This window comes from Ursus americanus, chromosome 24, assembly GCF_024610735.1.
Source record: "Ursus americanus isolate L20-20 chromosome 24, mUrsAme1.1.p, whole genome shotgun sequence".
In the NCBI taxonomy this organism is placed as follows: Eukaryota; Metazoa; Chordata; class Mammalia; order Carnivora; family Ursidae; genus Ursus; species Ursus americanus.
In genome coordinates, this window is record NC_142150.1 from 39,215,124 (window position 1) to 39,229,925 (window position 14,802).

The window sequence follows — 14,802 nt, forward strand, 5'->3', positions numbered from 1 at the left end:
AATAAGGGAGAAAAAACTTGAAGAAATAATGGCCAAAAAATGTAAAAATTTGATAAAAACTATGAACTTGCAAATTCAAGAGGCTCAACAAAATCCAAACACAAGAAACATGAAGAGAATTACACTAAGGCACATCATAATCAAATTGCTCCAAAAATAAAAAAATGCTAACTGTTAAAAGCAACCAGAAAAAAAAAAAAAAAAAGACAGGTGAAGCACGCACAAGAACAAAGATAAGGATAACAGCAGATTCATCATCAGAAACAATCAGGAAAAAGACAAAAGAACTGACATCTTAAAGCACAGAAAGAAAAAACTGCCAGCCTAGAATTCCATACCCAGCATAAGTATTTTCCGAAAAAAGGCAAAATGAACACTTTGCAGATATATGAACCCTAAAAGAAGTCAGTACCAGCAGAACAGCACTACAAGAAACATTAAAGGAAGTCCTTTAGGCAGAAGGAAAAATGGACACAAAAAATAGAAATATAGACACCCAAAAATGAAGAGCACAGTTAATGTAACTACATGGGTAAATATATGGCTTTTCTTTTTTTTTTTTCCAAAGATTTTATTCATTTATTTGAGAGAGAGAGCGAGAGAGAGAGAGAGAGAGAGCATGCTGGAGCATGATGGGGGGGAGGGGGCAGAGGGAGGAGCAGACTTCCCGCTGAGCAGGGAGCCCAACATGGGCCTCTGGGTCTTGATCCCAGGACCCTGAGATCACGACCTGAGCTGAAGGCAGATGCTTAACCCACTGAGCCACCCAAGCGCCCCTGGCTTCCTTCTTACTATTTAAATATCTTTAAAAGATAATTGAATGTTTTAACTGATTATTTAAACACAAAAAATAAATACAATGTTATTAAAGTAAAATATGTGACAACAGTCCAAAAGTTGGAGGGGAGAAATGGAATGTCAATTATATCAAGATAAAGCTGTTAAAAAATTAAAGGTTGGATAAAATAATATCTAAAGACCTTCCAAAGAAAAAATTTATAATGTAATAATTCAATGTTACAACTTCTTATTCTCCTAGATTCTTTTTCTTTAAAATATATGTGATAACCTCTCCATTTTGCTACATATTTTTTGTATGTGCATCTATGCATTAAAAAAAAATTAGAGGGGTGCCTGCGTGGCTCAGTCAGTTAAGCATCTGCCTTCGGCTCAGGTCATGATCCTAGGGTCCTGGGATCAAGCCCCACATCAGGCTCCTTGTTCAGCAGGGAGCCTGCTTCTCCCCTCTGCCTGCCACTCCCCCTGCTTGCACTCTCTCTCTCTTTGACAAATAAATAAATAACATCTTTAAAAAAAAATTAGAGGGTTTTCCAATATACCTTTCTCCTGGAATCTCACTAAAAGAGAAAGAGTAATAAACAGTAAAAGAATTAATGAGGAAATTTATAAGGAAAAAGAATAAAAAATGTGGAAACAGCAATCAAGACTTGTGCATCAACTCTCCAGCTCCCAAAATATCGAATGGCGTAGCATTTAGGAAAAGGCTGAAACTGAACAATCTGAAGGGGGGATTTGAAACCTTAAGCCCTGGAAAGACTCAAGAATGAAAGGCAGCAATAGCTGTGAAAGCATGCTTTAGAATGGAACTAGAAACAGAAGGAATGGGTTAAAATCTGTTTAAGAGGGGCGCCTGGGAAGGGGTGCCTGGGTGGCTCAGTCGTTAAGCAGCTGCCTTCGGCTCAGAGCGTGATCCCAGGATGCTCCGCTGGGAGTCTGCTTCTTCCTCCCACTCCCCCTGCTTGTGTTCCCTCTCTCGCTGGCTGTCTCTCTCTCTGTCAAATAGATAAAATAAAATCTTTAAAAAAAAGGGGGGGTGCACCTGGGTGGCTCAGCCGTTAAGCAACTTCCTTGGGCTCAGGTCGTGATCCCAGGATCCTGGGATTGAGCTCTGCACCGGGCTCCCTGCTCAGTGGAGAGCCTGCTTCTGCCTCTCACACTCTCCCTGCTTGTGTTCCCTCTCTAGCTATTTCTCTGTGTGTCAAATAAATAAATAAAATCTTTAAAAAAAAAAAAACTGTTTAAGAAACAGTGATACCCCCAAATTCTCTCTGCCACTTTGAGAAGACACATGACTTGCCCCTGACAAAAAAATGTAGGGCAGGCTGTAGGACTATAGCTTACTGGGCACGGAAGAGATGGGGTAAGAGGTCTACTGATGGCTGGGGGACAGGAGTGGGTGCTCACCTTCTGCATGTGAGACGCCCTAGTGTCCTGTATCTGCTTAGCTCCCAGAAAAGTAGCGGCCAAGTCTATGTCACCCGCACAGGGTAAGAAAGTAAAGAACAGAAGTAATATCTGAAACAGTTGAGATCATTAACCCCTGGGAAGTAAAAATAAGCAGAGGGAAGAACAGGGCACTTGATAGCTACTTTTTGGTTTTGACAGCTATTTTTTGTTAAAAACCTTGTATTACTGGGGTGCCTAGTTGGCTCAGTCGGTTAAGCCTCTGCCTTCCACTCAGGTCATGATCCCAGGGTCCTGGGATGGAGCTGCACATCGGGTTCCCTGCTCAGTGGGGAGCCTACTTCTCCCTCTGCCCCTCCCCCTGCTCGTGCATTCTTTCTCTCTCTCTCTCTCAAAATAAAATCTTTAAATTAAAAAAAAGAAACCTTATATTACTACTTGACCTTTTAAAATATACTCGTGTTATTTTTAAACCATGCACTTACATCATTTTGATAAAAATTATTTTTTAATTTGATTATCAGAGTACACATTAAAGTTCTCGTTCTGTTGTTGTTTTGTTAATTTACAAGTCTTTTCTTCCTTACCTTCTTCCCACCCGGCTTCTCCACGGTGAAAACTTCACTCCAGATCTGAATCCCTGTTGTTTCTGGGTCAGAGCCCCCTCTCCATGAAAACCCTGTTAATGGTTCTTCTGAGTCACCCAACCAATTTGAATGGCCACCTTCCTTCTATAGGAAAAATAAGAAATCTCCATTACATCTTAAATTTTGAGTAATTTTACCTATCAAGGATAATACCTGAGCTTATTTTGCTCTTTTGGACACAAAAGTCTCATTTTCCAATCTGAAATGAAATAATTCGAGCTTACCTGGAAATATAAGTATCGTAGCATAAAGTCCAGGAAGAAGGACTTGCCCTTTCGGAAGGCACCAGCCACCGACACCACCACCACATCAAGGTCTCGGATGTGGTCCTGCAAGAGAATGCTGGCCAAGGCCTTCTCTTCTAGCTCAAAGGAATGCTGGTCTTTCTGAACCAAAACAACCTGCACTGGACCAGGCTTTCCACTCTCCATGGCATCACCTAGATTGTTGTAGAGAGAAAAAAAATTAGTTTCAAATATTTTTTAAATTTGTATTTTTGAACATGGGAAAAGCAAAAACTTCTTAAATGGCACAAAAGCACTAACCACACAAGAAAAAATGACAAATTAGAGTTTTTGCTCATTAAATGACATCATTAATGGGGGATGGGGCAACTGGGCGATAGATATTAAGGAGGGCATGTGATGTAATGACCACTGGGTATTATATAAGACTGATGAATCACTGACCTCTACCACTGAAACCAATAATATATTATATGTTAATTAACTGAATTTAAATTTTTAAAAAAGACATCAAGATAAAGTAAAAATGAAAACCACAGACCAGGAGAAAATATTCACAATACTTATATCCAAAATCTCATATCCAGAATCAACACAGAAATCCGTAACAGAAGGTCAAATATTTCAATTTTTAAAATAGTAATAAGCAAAAGGCACTTCATTAAAAAAAGGATACCCAAATGGTCTATAATCCTATGAAGACGTGCTTAAATACCATTACTTACCAAAGAAATAGAAATTAAAACCATAATGAGATACCACTACCTGTCACAACAGAATGGGGCTAAAATTGAAAAGACTGACAATATCAACTGTGGGAGAAGCTGTGGTACGACTGAAATTGTCGCGTATTCTAATGGGAATATAACCACTTTGGAAAAGTGCTTGGCAGTAGCTACTAGAACTAAACATACCTATGATCCAGCAATTCTACTCTTAGGTATATAACTTAAGAGAAATAAGTGCTTATGCCCACCAAAAGACATAAATACAAGAATGTTCACACCAGGGGCGCCTGGCTGGCTCAGTCGGTTAAGCAGCTGTCTTCAGCTCAGGTCATGATCTCAGGGTCCTGGGATTGAGCCCCACATGGGGCTTCCCTGCTCGGCGGGGAGTCTGCCTCTCCCTCTACCCCTCCTCTGTGCTCATGCTCTCTCTCTAATAAACATATAAAGATGAGCAGAGTGCCTGGGATGGGGCTCGATCCCAGGACCCTGAGATCATGACCTGAACCAAAGGCAGCCACTTAACCGACTGAGCCACCCAGGCGCCCCAATATATAAAATCTTTAAAAAAAAAAAAAAAAAAGTTCACATCAACTTTATTCAAAATAGTCCAAAACTAGAAACAATTCAAATGTCCACCAGCAGTAGAAAGGGGTGCCTGCCACAGCTAAGCCTTTCACATACATTTTATTTAATCCTCAGAACAACCCCATGTGGTAAATACTACTACCTCATTTTTAAAAATAAGGAAACTAGGGCTTACAAAAGTTAAACATCTTGTCCAACGGGTTCTGGAGAAAAGCCTGAAAGGATCTTTAGGTGGCTAGGACTTGCAGATCATTCTTAATAACCTAGTCAACATTTTAGGGGCAATTAATTCTTTAGCTCAAAATTAAGCACCAACTAATAGTTTCCCTACCAGAGTTGAAAGCAGAAAGATATCAATTTTTTGAAATTCACAGAGCCACTTAGTAGCTATGGATTTATGGGAAGTTTATGAAAAACTACCAGTGTGACCTAGTAAAGCCTAGAAGCAAAGCACTATTTCCCTAAGTGTGAGTATGTACCACTGGTCACTGGCATTAAAGATGTTTTCATGTAGTTAAAAGGACATTTGTTTATTTTATTAATTATGTATTTTAATGTATAAAAGGAAACAAAACCATGTTTTAATGGATTATTACTTAGAAGGATGCTAAGTTTAAAAGGTGAATCAATTCAGAGTAAATTAAAAATATGAAGCAAAGCACAGTAAGGTAAGCAGATATGGCCAAAATCACAAATATAGTCCCCAAATTACTTTTGTCTCAGAAGCACTGAAGGCTGCATGATCACAGCAGACAAAAATCAACAAAACAGCTTGACTGCCAGACTCTACCCATTAAGCTATGGGAACTGCTGCTCACTTTTTAACGCCAGGATCACGCCCTGAGCCGAAGGCAGACGCTTAACCGCTGTGCCACCCAGGTGCCCCCGCTGCTCACTTTTTAAACTATATCAGAAAGCAACAAAAGGTTCTTGCCATTTTATATTTTTATCAAACTAGTGGAAAACAAGTTAAAAATATACATTAACTGTCATGATATGGTTGTAATAAATGTATATTACTATTTTTCTTTCCCATTACTGCCTGGATAAAAAGGAAACATTTCTGTGAATAACCTCTTACGGTTCTTCATTGCCACAACAGCAGATGAATCCAGGACCTAAAGACCTTCAATCTTTCATAGAAAAGAACTAACGAGAACAATTCATTCAGATCTTATGGATAAGCCTCAGGGTCAAGTACTGTGCAAGATGCAGGGTGGTTCCAAAGTCCCAGAGATGGCTGGTTGCTCCCCCAACATTCATTTTCCCCTCCTGCTATGGCAACTGATTTTTAGCTGGGCGTAAAAACTGCCCAAAAGAAACCCATTTTCAACCCAACCTTGTAGCAGGGGTATCACTGTATGACTAAGTTCTGACTGGAAATGATATAGCAACTTCTGGGACATGCATTTTCCCCTTTCCTCCTAGCTGGATGCATTCGTGGGAGGGAGTCATCCTGCACCAGGCACATGAGGGCAATGCCCCAGAAATACTGGAGCAACAAGAGAGGGAAGGCTTAGGACTTCATGTAGCAGAACTGCCCTGCTGGCTCACTTTTATGTGAAATATATAAACAAATGTCTACCTTGTTTAGATAACTAATTCAAAGGCTGTATCAGGTATGACCAAACCCAGTAACCAGTACAACAGTCCCCCAGGACTTCACAATTAAGTTCATGATACTGGCTCTTTCCATCTATTAAACCATTCAAGTTTACTGAGCAATGTGAATGTCCTGACACTTAGCAGGCACACAATAAACAATCATAAAAAGAATGAATCATATGTACTGTAATATAGCTGAAGGCCACAGCCCCGAGGATGCAGGTGGTTTTGCCAGAGCAACAGGCACAGAAGATAAGATTACCTGGGCTACTGACAAGATGGAATAATCCAATGACAAGAATGTATGCAGCTGTGCACAATGAACTGGACTTCAAGAGAAGAGGAAGACCACTGAGGACACTTGGGGGAAAAAGGTGATAAGGCCCTTCACTCATCTCTTCCTTTCTTTCTGCCTACAGTACAGTGAAAAGGAAGAGAGAACCAGGCTATGTTTAACTGGAGGAGCTGGGGTGATCTTGCATTTCTCTTCAAACAGTTTACTGGGCATGCTGGATTTAAAAAGATCTTGTTCCTTTGGTTTTGGTCCACTTAAGGGAAAAATCATTGTGAACTGCACACATCACCAACAATTCAATTTAAACAAACAGAGTTGCTCACTTTTCACCGTATCATCTTTCTCTCTCACTTCCTAAGACAAGACAGTATCTTTTTTTCTAAAAGATTTATTTATTTTGAGAGAGTGAGCGAGCGGGGGGAGGGGCAGAGGGAGAGAATCTCCAGCAGACACCACACTGAGCATGGAACAGGACGCAGGGCTCAATTTCACGACCCTGAGATCCTGAGCAGAGCCGGATCCAAGAGTCGGACACTCCACTGACTGAGCCAGCCAACTGCCCCCAAGTCAGTATTATTGATCTTCCAAGTAAAAACTTTATTTCTACTTACCCCTTTCCAGATGCCATATAAATGCCCTTTGCTCTTTAAAAAAATTGCTAAAAGGGGTGCCTGGCTGGCACAGTTGGAAGCACACGCAACTCTTAATCTTGAGGTCATGAGTTCAAGCCCCACATGGGGTGTAGAAATTACTTAAGTAAAACTAAAAAAATAGCAATAATAAAAAAATAAATGTCCTTTGCTGATTTATCCCCATATCTCAGGGTCCTCAATCACTTAGTCAAGGGACGCCTGGGTGGCTCAGTCAGTTAAGCGTCTGCCTTCGGCTCAGGTCATGATCCTGGGATCCTGGGATTGAGTCCTGCATAAGGCTCCTTGCTCAGCAGAGAGCCCGCTTCTCCCTCTGCCCGCTGCTCCTCCCGCTTGTGCTCGCATGCTTTCTCTCTCTCTCTCTGATGAATAAGTAAATAAAATCTTAAAAAAAAAAAAAAAAAGATCCCTTAATCAAAACCTCAGGACCTTCTCCCTTAGGCCTTACCACCTCCCAATCTTTCTCGCCTGTTAGGTACCATCCCCAAGTGTTGCTTTAATGATGCGACCTCATCCATTAGGGTTGACCTCCTTCATTATAGCACATAAATACATCATGATGGCAACTACATAAGGGCTAGCATAAACACTTTATGGATCATGGGCTCAAAGCTAAATCTCCATCCTCTAAGTCAAAGCCTTTCACCATTCTCTTCCCGCTGCCTTGGTTCCTCTTCTTCCTTATCCCCCCATTCTCTCAGGCAAATTTACTTTCACTCGTCTTTCTACTAAAGAAACTTAGGATTCAGGTCCTGTCCTGCCTTGATTCCAAAATTTCAAGTGTACAACCTGTTCAACCACTTGCTCCCATGGCCTGAAATGCACGTTCCCCCCCAACTCCAGACAAACACTGACCCTTCAACACCCACCTTACCCTCCCTCTGGCCCCATCCTCTGCGTATCACTTTACATGGTATACTAAAAAGAAAACAGGTTCTGGAATCAAGATACAGCAGGGCTTGAATGCTTACTTTCTCCCCTCTAGAATGTAAATTCCATGAGGACAAGAATTTTTGTCTCTTCTGTTCAGTATCCAGACATAGTAGATACCCAATAAATATTTGTGGAATAACTAAATAAACTCCACCACTTAGTCTCGATGTGACTGGATAAATTTCTAACCACTTGCAGCTCCATTTAGAAACTGAATACTCATTTCAAAGCCCAGAGTCTAACACATATTAGGAACTCAATAAAGTGGTCCCACTTTCCTATTTCCACTAAAACCTCATACATACTATATTATCCCACCCAGTATAATATTATCATTTGTAATCATGATTTATCACCCAACTGGGGACTTCTAGGGAGTAGGGGAAACTATCACGTTCAGCCCCAGTATCTAAAAGGAAGAATAACAGTTTCCTAGTATTGTGAACACTAAACCCAGTAACACTTGTCAAGCACCTCAATAAAAACCAGTTTCTTCCCTTCCCCCATGTGGTCTCCTTTCTTTCTCAGCCAAACTCCTTGAAGGTATGTCTTCAACCACTTACCTACCCATTCCCTTCTCATTGCCTTACAACCTAACTTCCCTCTCAATCTTCTTACTGAAACTATTAGCTAGTTTATCCATGACCTCTCTTGCCAAATCCAACGGCCCTTTCTTCATTCTCATTCAACACCCTCTACAAAAAACACAACTGCCACCTGCTTCCAGAACTCCTGAAAACCTCTGGTCTCAGTGACAGTGACCATTTCTAGCTTCCTCCCAACCTCTTCACCGTCTCCTTTCACTACTTCTTTTTCTCTTCAGCCTCCTGTGAGCTCCACTGGTGCTCTGCCTCAGTCTTGCAGTTCTCCTTCACCCCTGCAATGAGCTCTTTACTCATAATTTTTTTTTTTTTTTATTATTTATTCGACAGAGATAGAGACAGCCAGCGAGAGAGGGAACACAAGCAGGGGGAGTGGGAGAGGAAGAAGCAGGCTCATAGCGGAGGAGCCTGATGTGGGGCTCGATCCCATGACGCCGGGATCACGCCCTGAGCCGAAGGCAGACGCTTAACCGCTGTGCCACCCAGGCGCCCCTCTTTACTAATAATTTCACTTTACCCTCTTTCGGTGATGCAACTTCATTAATTTCTAACCTGCATTCAGGTCCAAACATACAACTGCCTCAGGGACAGATGCACCTGGATATTCCACCATCACCTCCTTCTCAGAGGAGTAATATGTAGAAATACATGGGCATACGAGTCAAGAGACGAGTTCCTGTTCCAGTTCTACCACTAACAGCCTGTGTGATTCTGGGCATGTCTAGTCTTTGGTCTCAAGAGTGAAACGAGTCAAGATTTAATGTTTAGAAACCCTCCAGTACTGGGGCACCTGGGTGGCACAGCAGTTAAGCGTCTGCCTTCGGCTCAGGGCGTGATCCGGTGTTGTGGGATCGAGCCCCACATCAGGCTCCTCTGCTATGAGCCTGCTTCTTCCTCTCCCACTCCCCCTGCTTGTGTTCCCTCTCTCGCTGGCTGTCTCTATCTCTGTCAAATAAATAAATAAAATCTTAAAAAAAAAAAAAAAGAAAGAAAGAAACCCTCCAGTACTAACACTTTCTATGTCTACTTGTGGCATTATCGCAATGAATCCTCTCACTTAACTCCACTTCTCTCAAATCTCTACCTCTCGGCCTCCATATCTTCCCTGACTCTACCTTCTTATATACTATATAGCTCCAAATCCAATCATTTCCTCCTTTATTTTAGATTTGAGAGAATGAGCGAGCACCGGGGGGGGGGGGGGAGCCACAGAGAAAGAGGGAGAGAGGATCTTAAGCAGACTCCGCACTGAGCATGCAGCCCGATGTGGGGCTTGATCCCATGACCTTGAGACCACAACCTGAGCTGAAACCAAGGGTTGGACGCTTAACCCACTGCGCCACCCAGGCACCCCTCATTTCCTCCTTCTAGGACTTAAGCTTGTTTTAGCAAAGGTTGTTACTCTCTAGTGAGGCAGAATGTACAGGAGAAAGGCCTTCCCTAACACTCAGGGCCCAGCTGTACAATGACTGTACAACACCATGAATAAATCATTTAACTTCTCTGTGTCTCAGTTTCCTCTACAAAACCAGGCAGTTAGGTGAAGCTATTTTGTAGCTCTAAGATTCAATGACTCTTTAACAATTGAAAATTTCCTGCAAAATGTCTAAATTGGCCAAACTTGCTAGGTAACCTATGCATTCCTTGGCTTTATTTAAATTGTACTGGCCCAGCTAAAGAACAGATCAAAATTTATAATGATAAAAACATTAAAGCAACTTGCTCAGTAAGGACACACACAAAAGCTTTTGAGGTTTAGGGTTTCGTTTTGAGGGTTTGGGGGAGGATGGGGGAGGGGTTACCCCAATTGCATTGAAATTACTCCCACTTCTCAGGAATCTTAAACTCTGGAGAGCTAACCTCCAAGAATGGTATTAGAAACACCTTTAGATGACATCCTTCCATGCCTTCTCCCTTTTGTGAAGCAATTAGCCACTCCGAGACAACAGTAATGCTCACTTATATGAACAGTTAATGCTTATTTAGATGCAGAGTTAATGCTGTATTATGTTCATTTATATGAATGAATAACAGATGAGACATTCTGGTACACATACAAAGATATGACCTGACCATAGTCACATCTGTCATCCATATTCACGTAAGTGAACTTAAAACCTATGTTTTTAAAAAAAGATGAGTAGAACAAACCCTGTATCACACTGCCATTTCTGACTATTGCTGTAAATAGCAAATGGTAATACTGAATCAGCCTTCATTTCAGTTATGTAGGAAGTGCTGAAAATATCTGGATAATTAAAAAGCCTTTCAAGAGTTTATGTGGCAGCTACAACTTTTTTTCTAATTACTTTTAAAGTACTCATTTAGCCTTTACTTTTGGCACAACACACCTTAACCCACAATAACCAATAGGTTTAAATATGCCTGTTCAAATAGACTGGCTCTGCACTAAAATGACAAAAACAGACAACCCAAGTAGAAAGAAGGTGAAAGACTAACAGGTGAAACTAATTATCATAGGGGAAACTTTGTAGAGATCTCAGCAAATTACAGCATTAATTCTTCTAGAATGATCTGAATTTTTGTCTTAAAGATTTTTTATTTATTTATTTGAGAGAGAGAAAGAGAGAACACACGAGCAGGAGGGGCAGAGGGAGAGGGAGAGACAATCTCAAGCAGACCCTGCACTGAGTGAGGAGCCCAAAAGGCTCCATCTCATGACCCAGAGATCACAACCTGAGCCAAAACCAAGACTCAAACTCTCAACTGACTGCTCCTCCCAGAAGCCCCTGCAGCTACTTTTTAAAAAGTCTTTTAGGGGTGCCTGGGTGGTGCAGTCGGTTGAGCATTCAATTCTTGGTTTCAGCTCAGGTCACAATCGAAGGATCCTGGGATGGAGCCCCACATCCGGCTCCACACTCAGTGTGGAGTCAGCTTGAGATTCTTTCTCCCTCTGCCCCTCCCGCTCATGCTCTCTCTAAGATAAATGAATAAAATCTTTAAAAAAAAAAGTTTTAAAAATTCAAAAGTGGCTGCATAGGCTAAATAAAAGTCGGTGAGACTACTGAATCATAACTGGCCTTTTCAGTCCTATGGAAAACATACATTCGAAGAAATAAATTCTATCAAAAAACATTATAGCAGAAAAAAAGTTTAAATTCCCCTCAAATATTTGAAAAGACCATCTGAACAGTGATAAATTCAATGAAACTAGTTAGCTGGAAGCAGTTACAACTGCTATTTCAGGAAATTCATATGGAATTTAGTTGATCAATTCGACAGTGCAGACCAGGGTTTCTCCACCTCGGCACTACTGGTATTTTGGGCTGGGTAACTCTTTGTTGTACGGAGCTAGCGTATTCATTGTAGGATACTTAGCAGCAGCTCTGGCCTCTACCCACTAGATACCAGTAGTGCTACCGCCCGGCTGTACGATCCAAAAATGTCTACAGATATTGCTAAATGTCTCACTGCAGCAAAATCACCCTGGGTTAAGAACCACTACGGGAGAGCCAGCCCCACCGCTCGTCTTTACTATTCAGAGTTCCAAAAAGCAAATTAACTACAGTTTCAGAAACATTTCACTAAGTAGACTGTATGACTCAGGGTAAAGTTATGACCTGAGTTTTCCACTCTCCTTTTGAAACACATTTACTAAAGGGCAAGAACACACCCAAAAACAGAAGCATACCATTTCATGCCTTGTTCTGGCAGTCTTTAAAGTTCCTAATTCAGGCAAGGCCAGAGAAAACACATCATCATATATGACAGTAAGCCCTCAGCCAACTCAAACTGCTGGGTGTGGTTCCATTTTGCTGATGGTGAAGGAGCGCTTTTATATAGTCTATTTTGTCTTAAGGCAGTAAGTATGCTGGTAGATACATGTACATTTTTAAAGTTGTTTCAATAAAAATACTACTTATACCCAACAGAAGAGAATATTGGGGGAAATTTACATTCGAATCAAAGGGGTTAAGAGGAAACTTTCTCAATTCATCTGTCATAACAAATCATACTTTAGCACAGAATACTGAATAAAACCACACTTTATCAATTTTGTTGTGCTTTATGGATTTATAAAGACCAATTAAGACTAAACACTACTTCAGACTCAGAAATGCTGAGACTAGGTTAAATCTAAAAATGATTCCAGGCTATGCTATAGAAAAAAATTATTTTTATTAATAGAATGAGTTCAATATTCATCTTGACTCTTCCCTAAAAATAAAAAATCACCAAAATCAGGGCACCTGGGTGGCTCAGTCAGTTAAGCCTTCAAATCAGATCCTGATCCCAGGGTCCTGGGATGCACTGCCGAACTAGGCTCCCTGCTCAGCAGGGAGCCTGCTTCTCCCTCTCCTGTGCACGAGCGAGTGAGCTCGAGCACTCTGTCTCTAATACATAAATAAAATCTTAAAAAAAAAAAAAATACCAAAATCAATTTCGTTACCTGAAGGTTCTGTGTTCCAGATGAATAAGGCTTTCTTAATTGGCAGTATTTGACTTGGATTCCTTATGATTTCAAGACATAAAAACAGTTAATCTACTTTGTTTTTTCACCGACTATACCAGTAAAGTCTATTTCCTAACTTATACTTTAGCTGTGAAATATATCAACAAGTTCTATCAAAATAAATGCTAATAAAAAGCATTCTTTACAAAGTTGCAAAGAGCATCAACTTCTCAATACACTGATATTATAAACTATACTTCCTATTAAGTAACAAATCAATTCAAATGTAAGCAACCACCTATAGGGAAAATTTATTGTATGCAAATTAAATTACTCAGGATTCTTTTTAACTTTTGCCTGGCCCTCAAGGAATTAAATCAGCATCTGTGGGTCCCAGTGCATTGTCAGGTTTAAAATACCGCAGGTTATTCTAATCACGCAGCAGAATGGAGATCCACAGCCCAACTAAAGGGTTTTTTTTTCTTTTCTTTTAAATAAAAGCTTTCCACTCACTCTTTCCCCTTGATGTTTTTTAAAGAATATACTCCCAAAACCTCAAAGATAACTTGGGAAAATAGTTTAAAATTCAGATTAATTTTAAAATGCAACTGCGTTATTTGAACAATTTCTCAGTTCACAAGGCCATAGAAACTTTGTTAACAGGCATGCCTAGTCATTATAGGCAAATTCTAGTTCTCAACCAGTTCACACAACCTGGGGTTCCCTATTTCATTGGAATCTTAATATGTAGCCAAACTGTTAAGTAACCTAGCACTGGGGATTGTGGGAGGTAGAGAGAACTTTATACTAATTTCTTGCTTCTTACAATTCTCTACTATCTCATTTTAAATTAGTGTGCATTTATCCTTTATTCTGAGATTTAGAAATCATAAAAATGAAAAACACACGTGCTCCACTGTAAAACACCAATTTCAAAAAGCCTACTCCAAACAACTCCCATTGAGTGAAAACTACAAAAAGGATGCTAGTACACATATTTATCCTGTTGTCATTTTCCCTAATTTCATGATTACTCCACTGAGATAGTAAATGGTACCTAATAAAACAATGCGCTGTACTAGTGTTAATTATTCATTACATAGAGATCCTTTGCATCCAAGCCTTTCCTTTACAGGTGGTAAAGCAGAAACAGGGATTTCTAGACTACAAACTAGTTTCTGTGTAAAGTGAAGGAAAAAAAAAAGCACTAATTTGAATTTCAGTTCACTGCAATACTGAACACTTGACATGGATTAAAACCACGCAGGTTTTGCTTCTCCAAAACCAAGCCAAAACGTGAAACTGCGTTTTTCGTCCGTTAGTTCTTTTCTCCCTTTCACAAAACATTCCACCCAACCTCGTATTGAAATTTGAGGGCTGGGATTTATTTATTAAGATTCTTCAATGTTCTTTCCTTTTTTTGCCTTTAGATTTCGCAAGTGAAACTTCTGGCGATTTCAATAGCACACACATTAAGCAAGAATAAAGCCAGGTAAAATGACAGATGAAGGTATCCTTCAATTTTTGATGACTACTTGATCTTTAATTCTTCTACCATTTTTTATGTCTTCAGGAAAGCAAGAGAACAACGTACGATGCCAAACGTACTGAAAGAACTTCCTAAAATGCAATTAAGGCCACATTCTTTTATCTCGTTAATAAAAAGAAGTGTGGGTTTAAAATCAACCTTCCTAATGCATGTTGTCAGCGCCTCGAGGTCGTTAAGATTTAAAAAAAAAAAAAAGCTTCCAACTCCAAGAACTTCGCAGCCGTCCAGCGCTTTGTCAAAGGCTGAAAATAAAGCATCTACCTTTCCCGCTGCCCGGGACTCGGGTTCCCGGCCCGCGAGCCTGCGAAGCGCCATGCAGGGAGGGAGCCGGAGCCCCGGAGCGC

The 14,802-nt window shown here is 40.5% G+C and overlaps 1 protein-coding gene across 2 annotated transcripts in view; it reads right to left on the reverse strand.

The window, feature by feature from the left end:
• The window catches only part of ATL3 (atlastin GTPase 3), a 48,485-nt gene that overhangs the window by 33,096 nt on the left and 587 nt on the right, over nt 1-14,802 (reverse strand). Inside the window, exons 2-4 of one of the 2 annotated variants that reach the window (XM_045775669.2) lie at nt 12,907-12,968; nt 3,077-3,291; nt 2,793-2,936 (exon numbers count right to left, since the gene is read on the reverse strand). In XM_045775669.2, the coding sequence (XP_045631625.2) occupies nt 2,793-2,936; nt 3,077-3,283 (351 nt within the window). In that variant the 5' untranslated portion in view covers nt 3,284-3,291; nt 12,907-12,968. The remainder of the gene's footprint in view (nt 1-2,792; nt 2,937-3,076; nt 3,292-12,906; nt 12,969-14,802) is intronic. The other variant, XM_045775668.2, reaches the window with a different exon arrangement.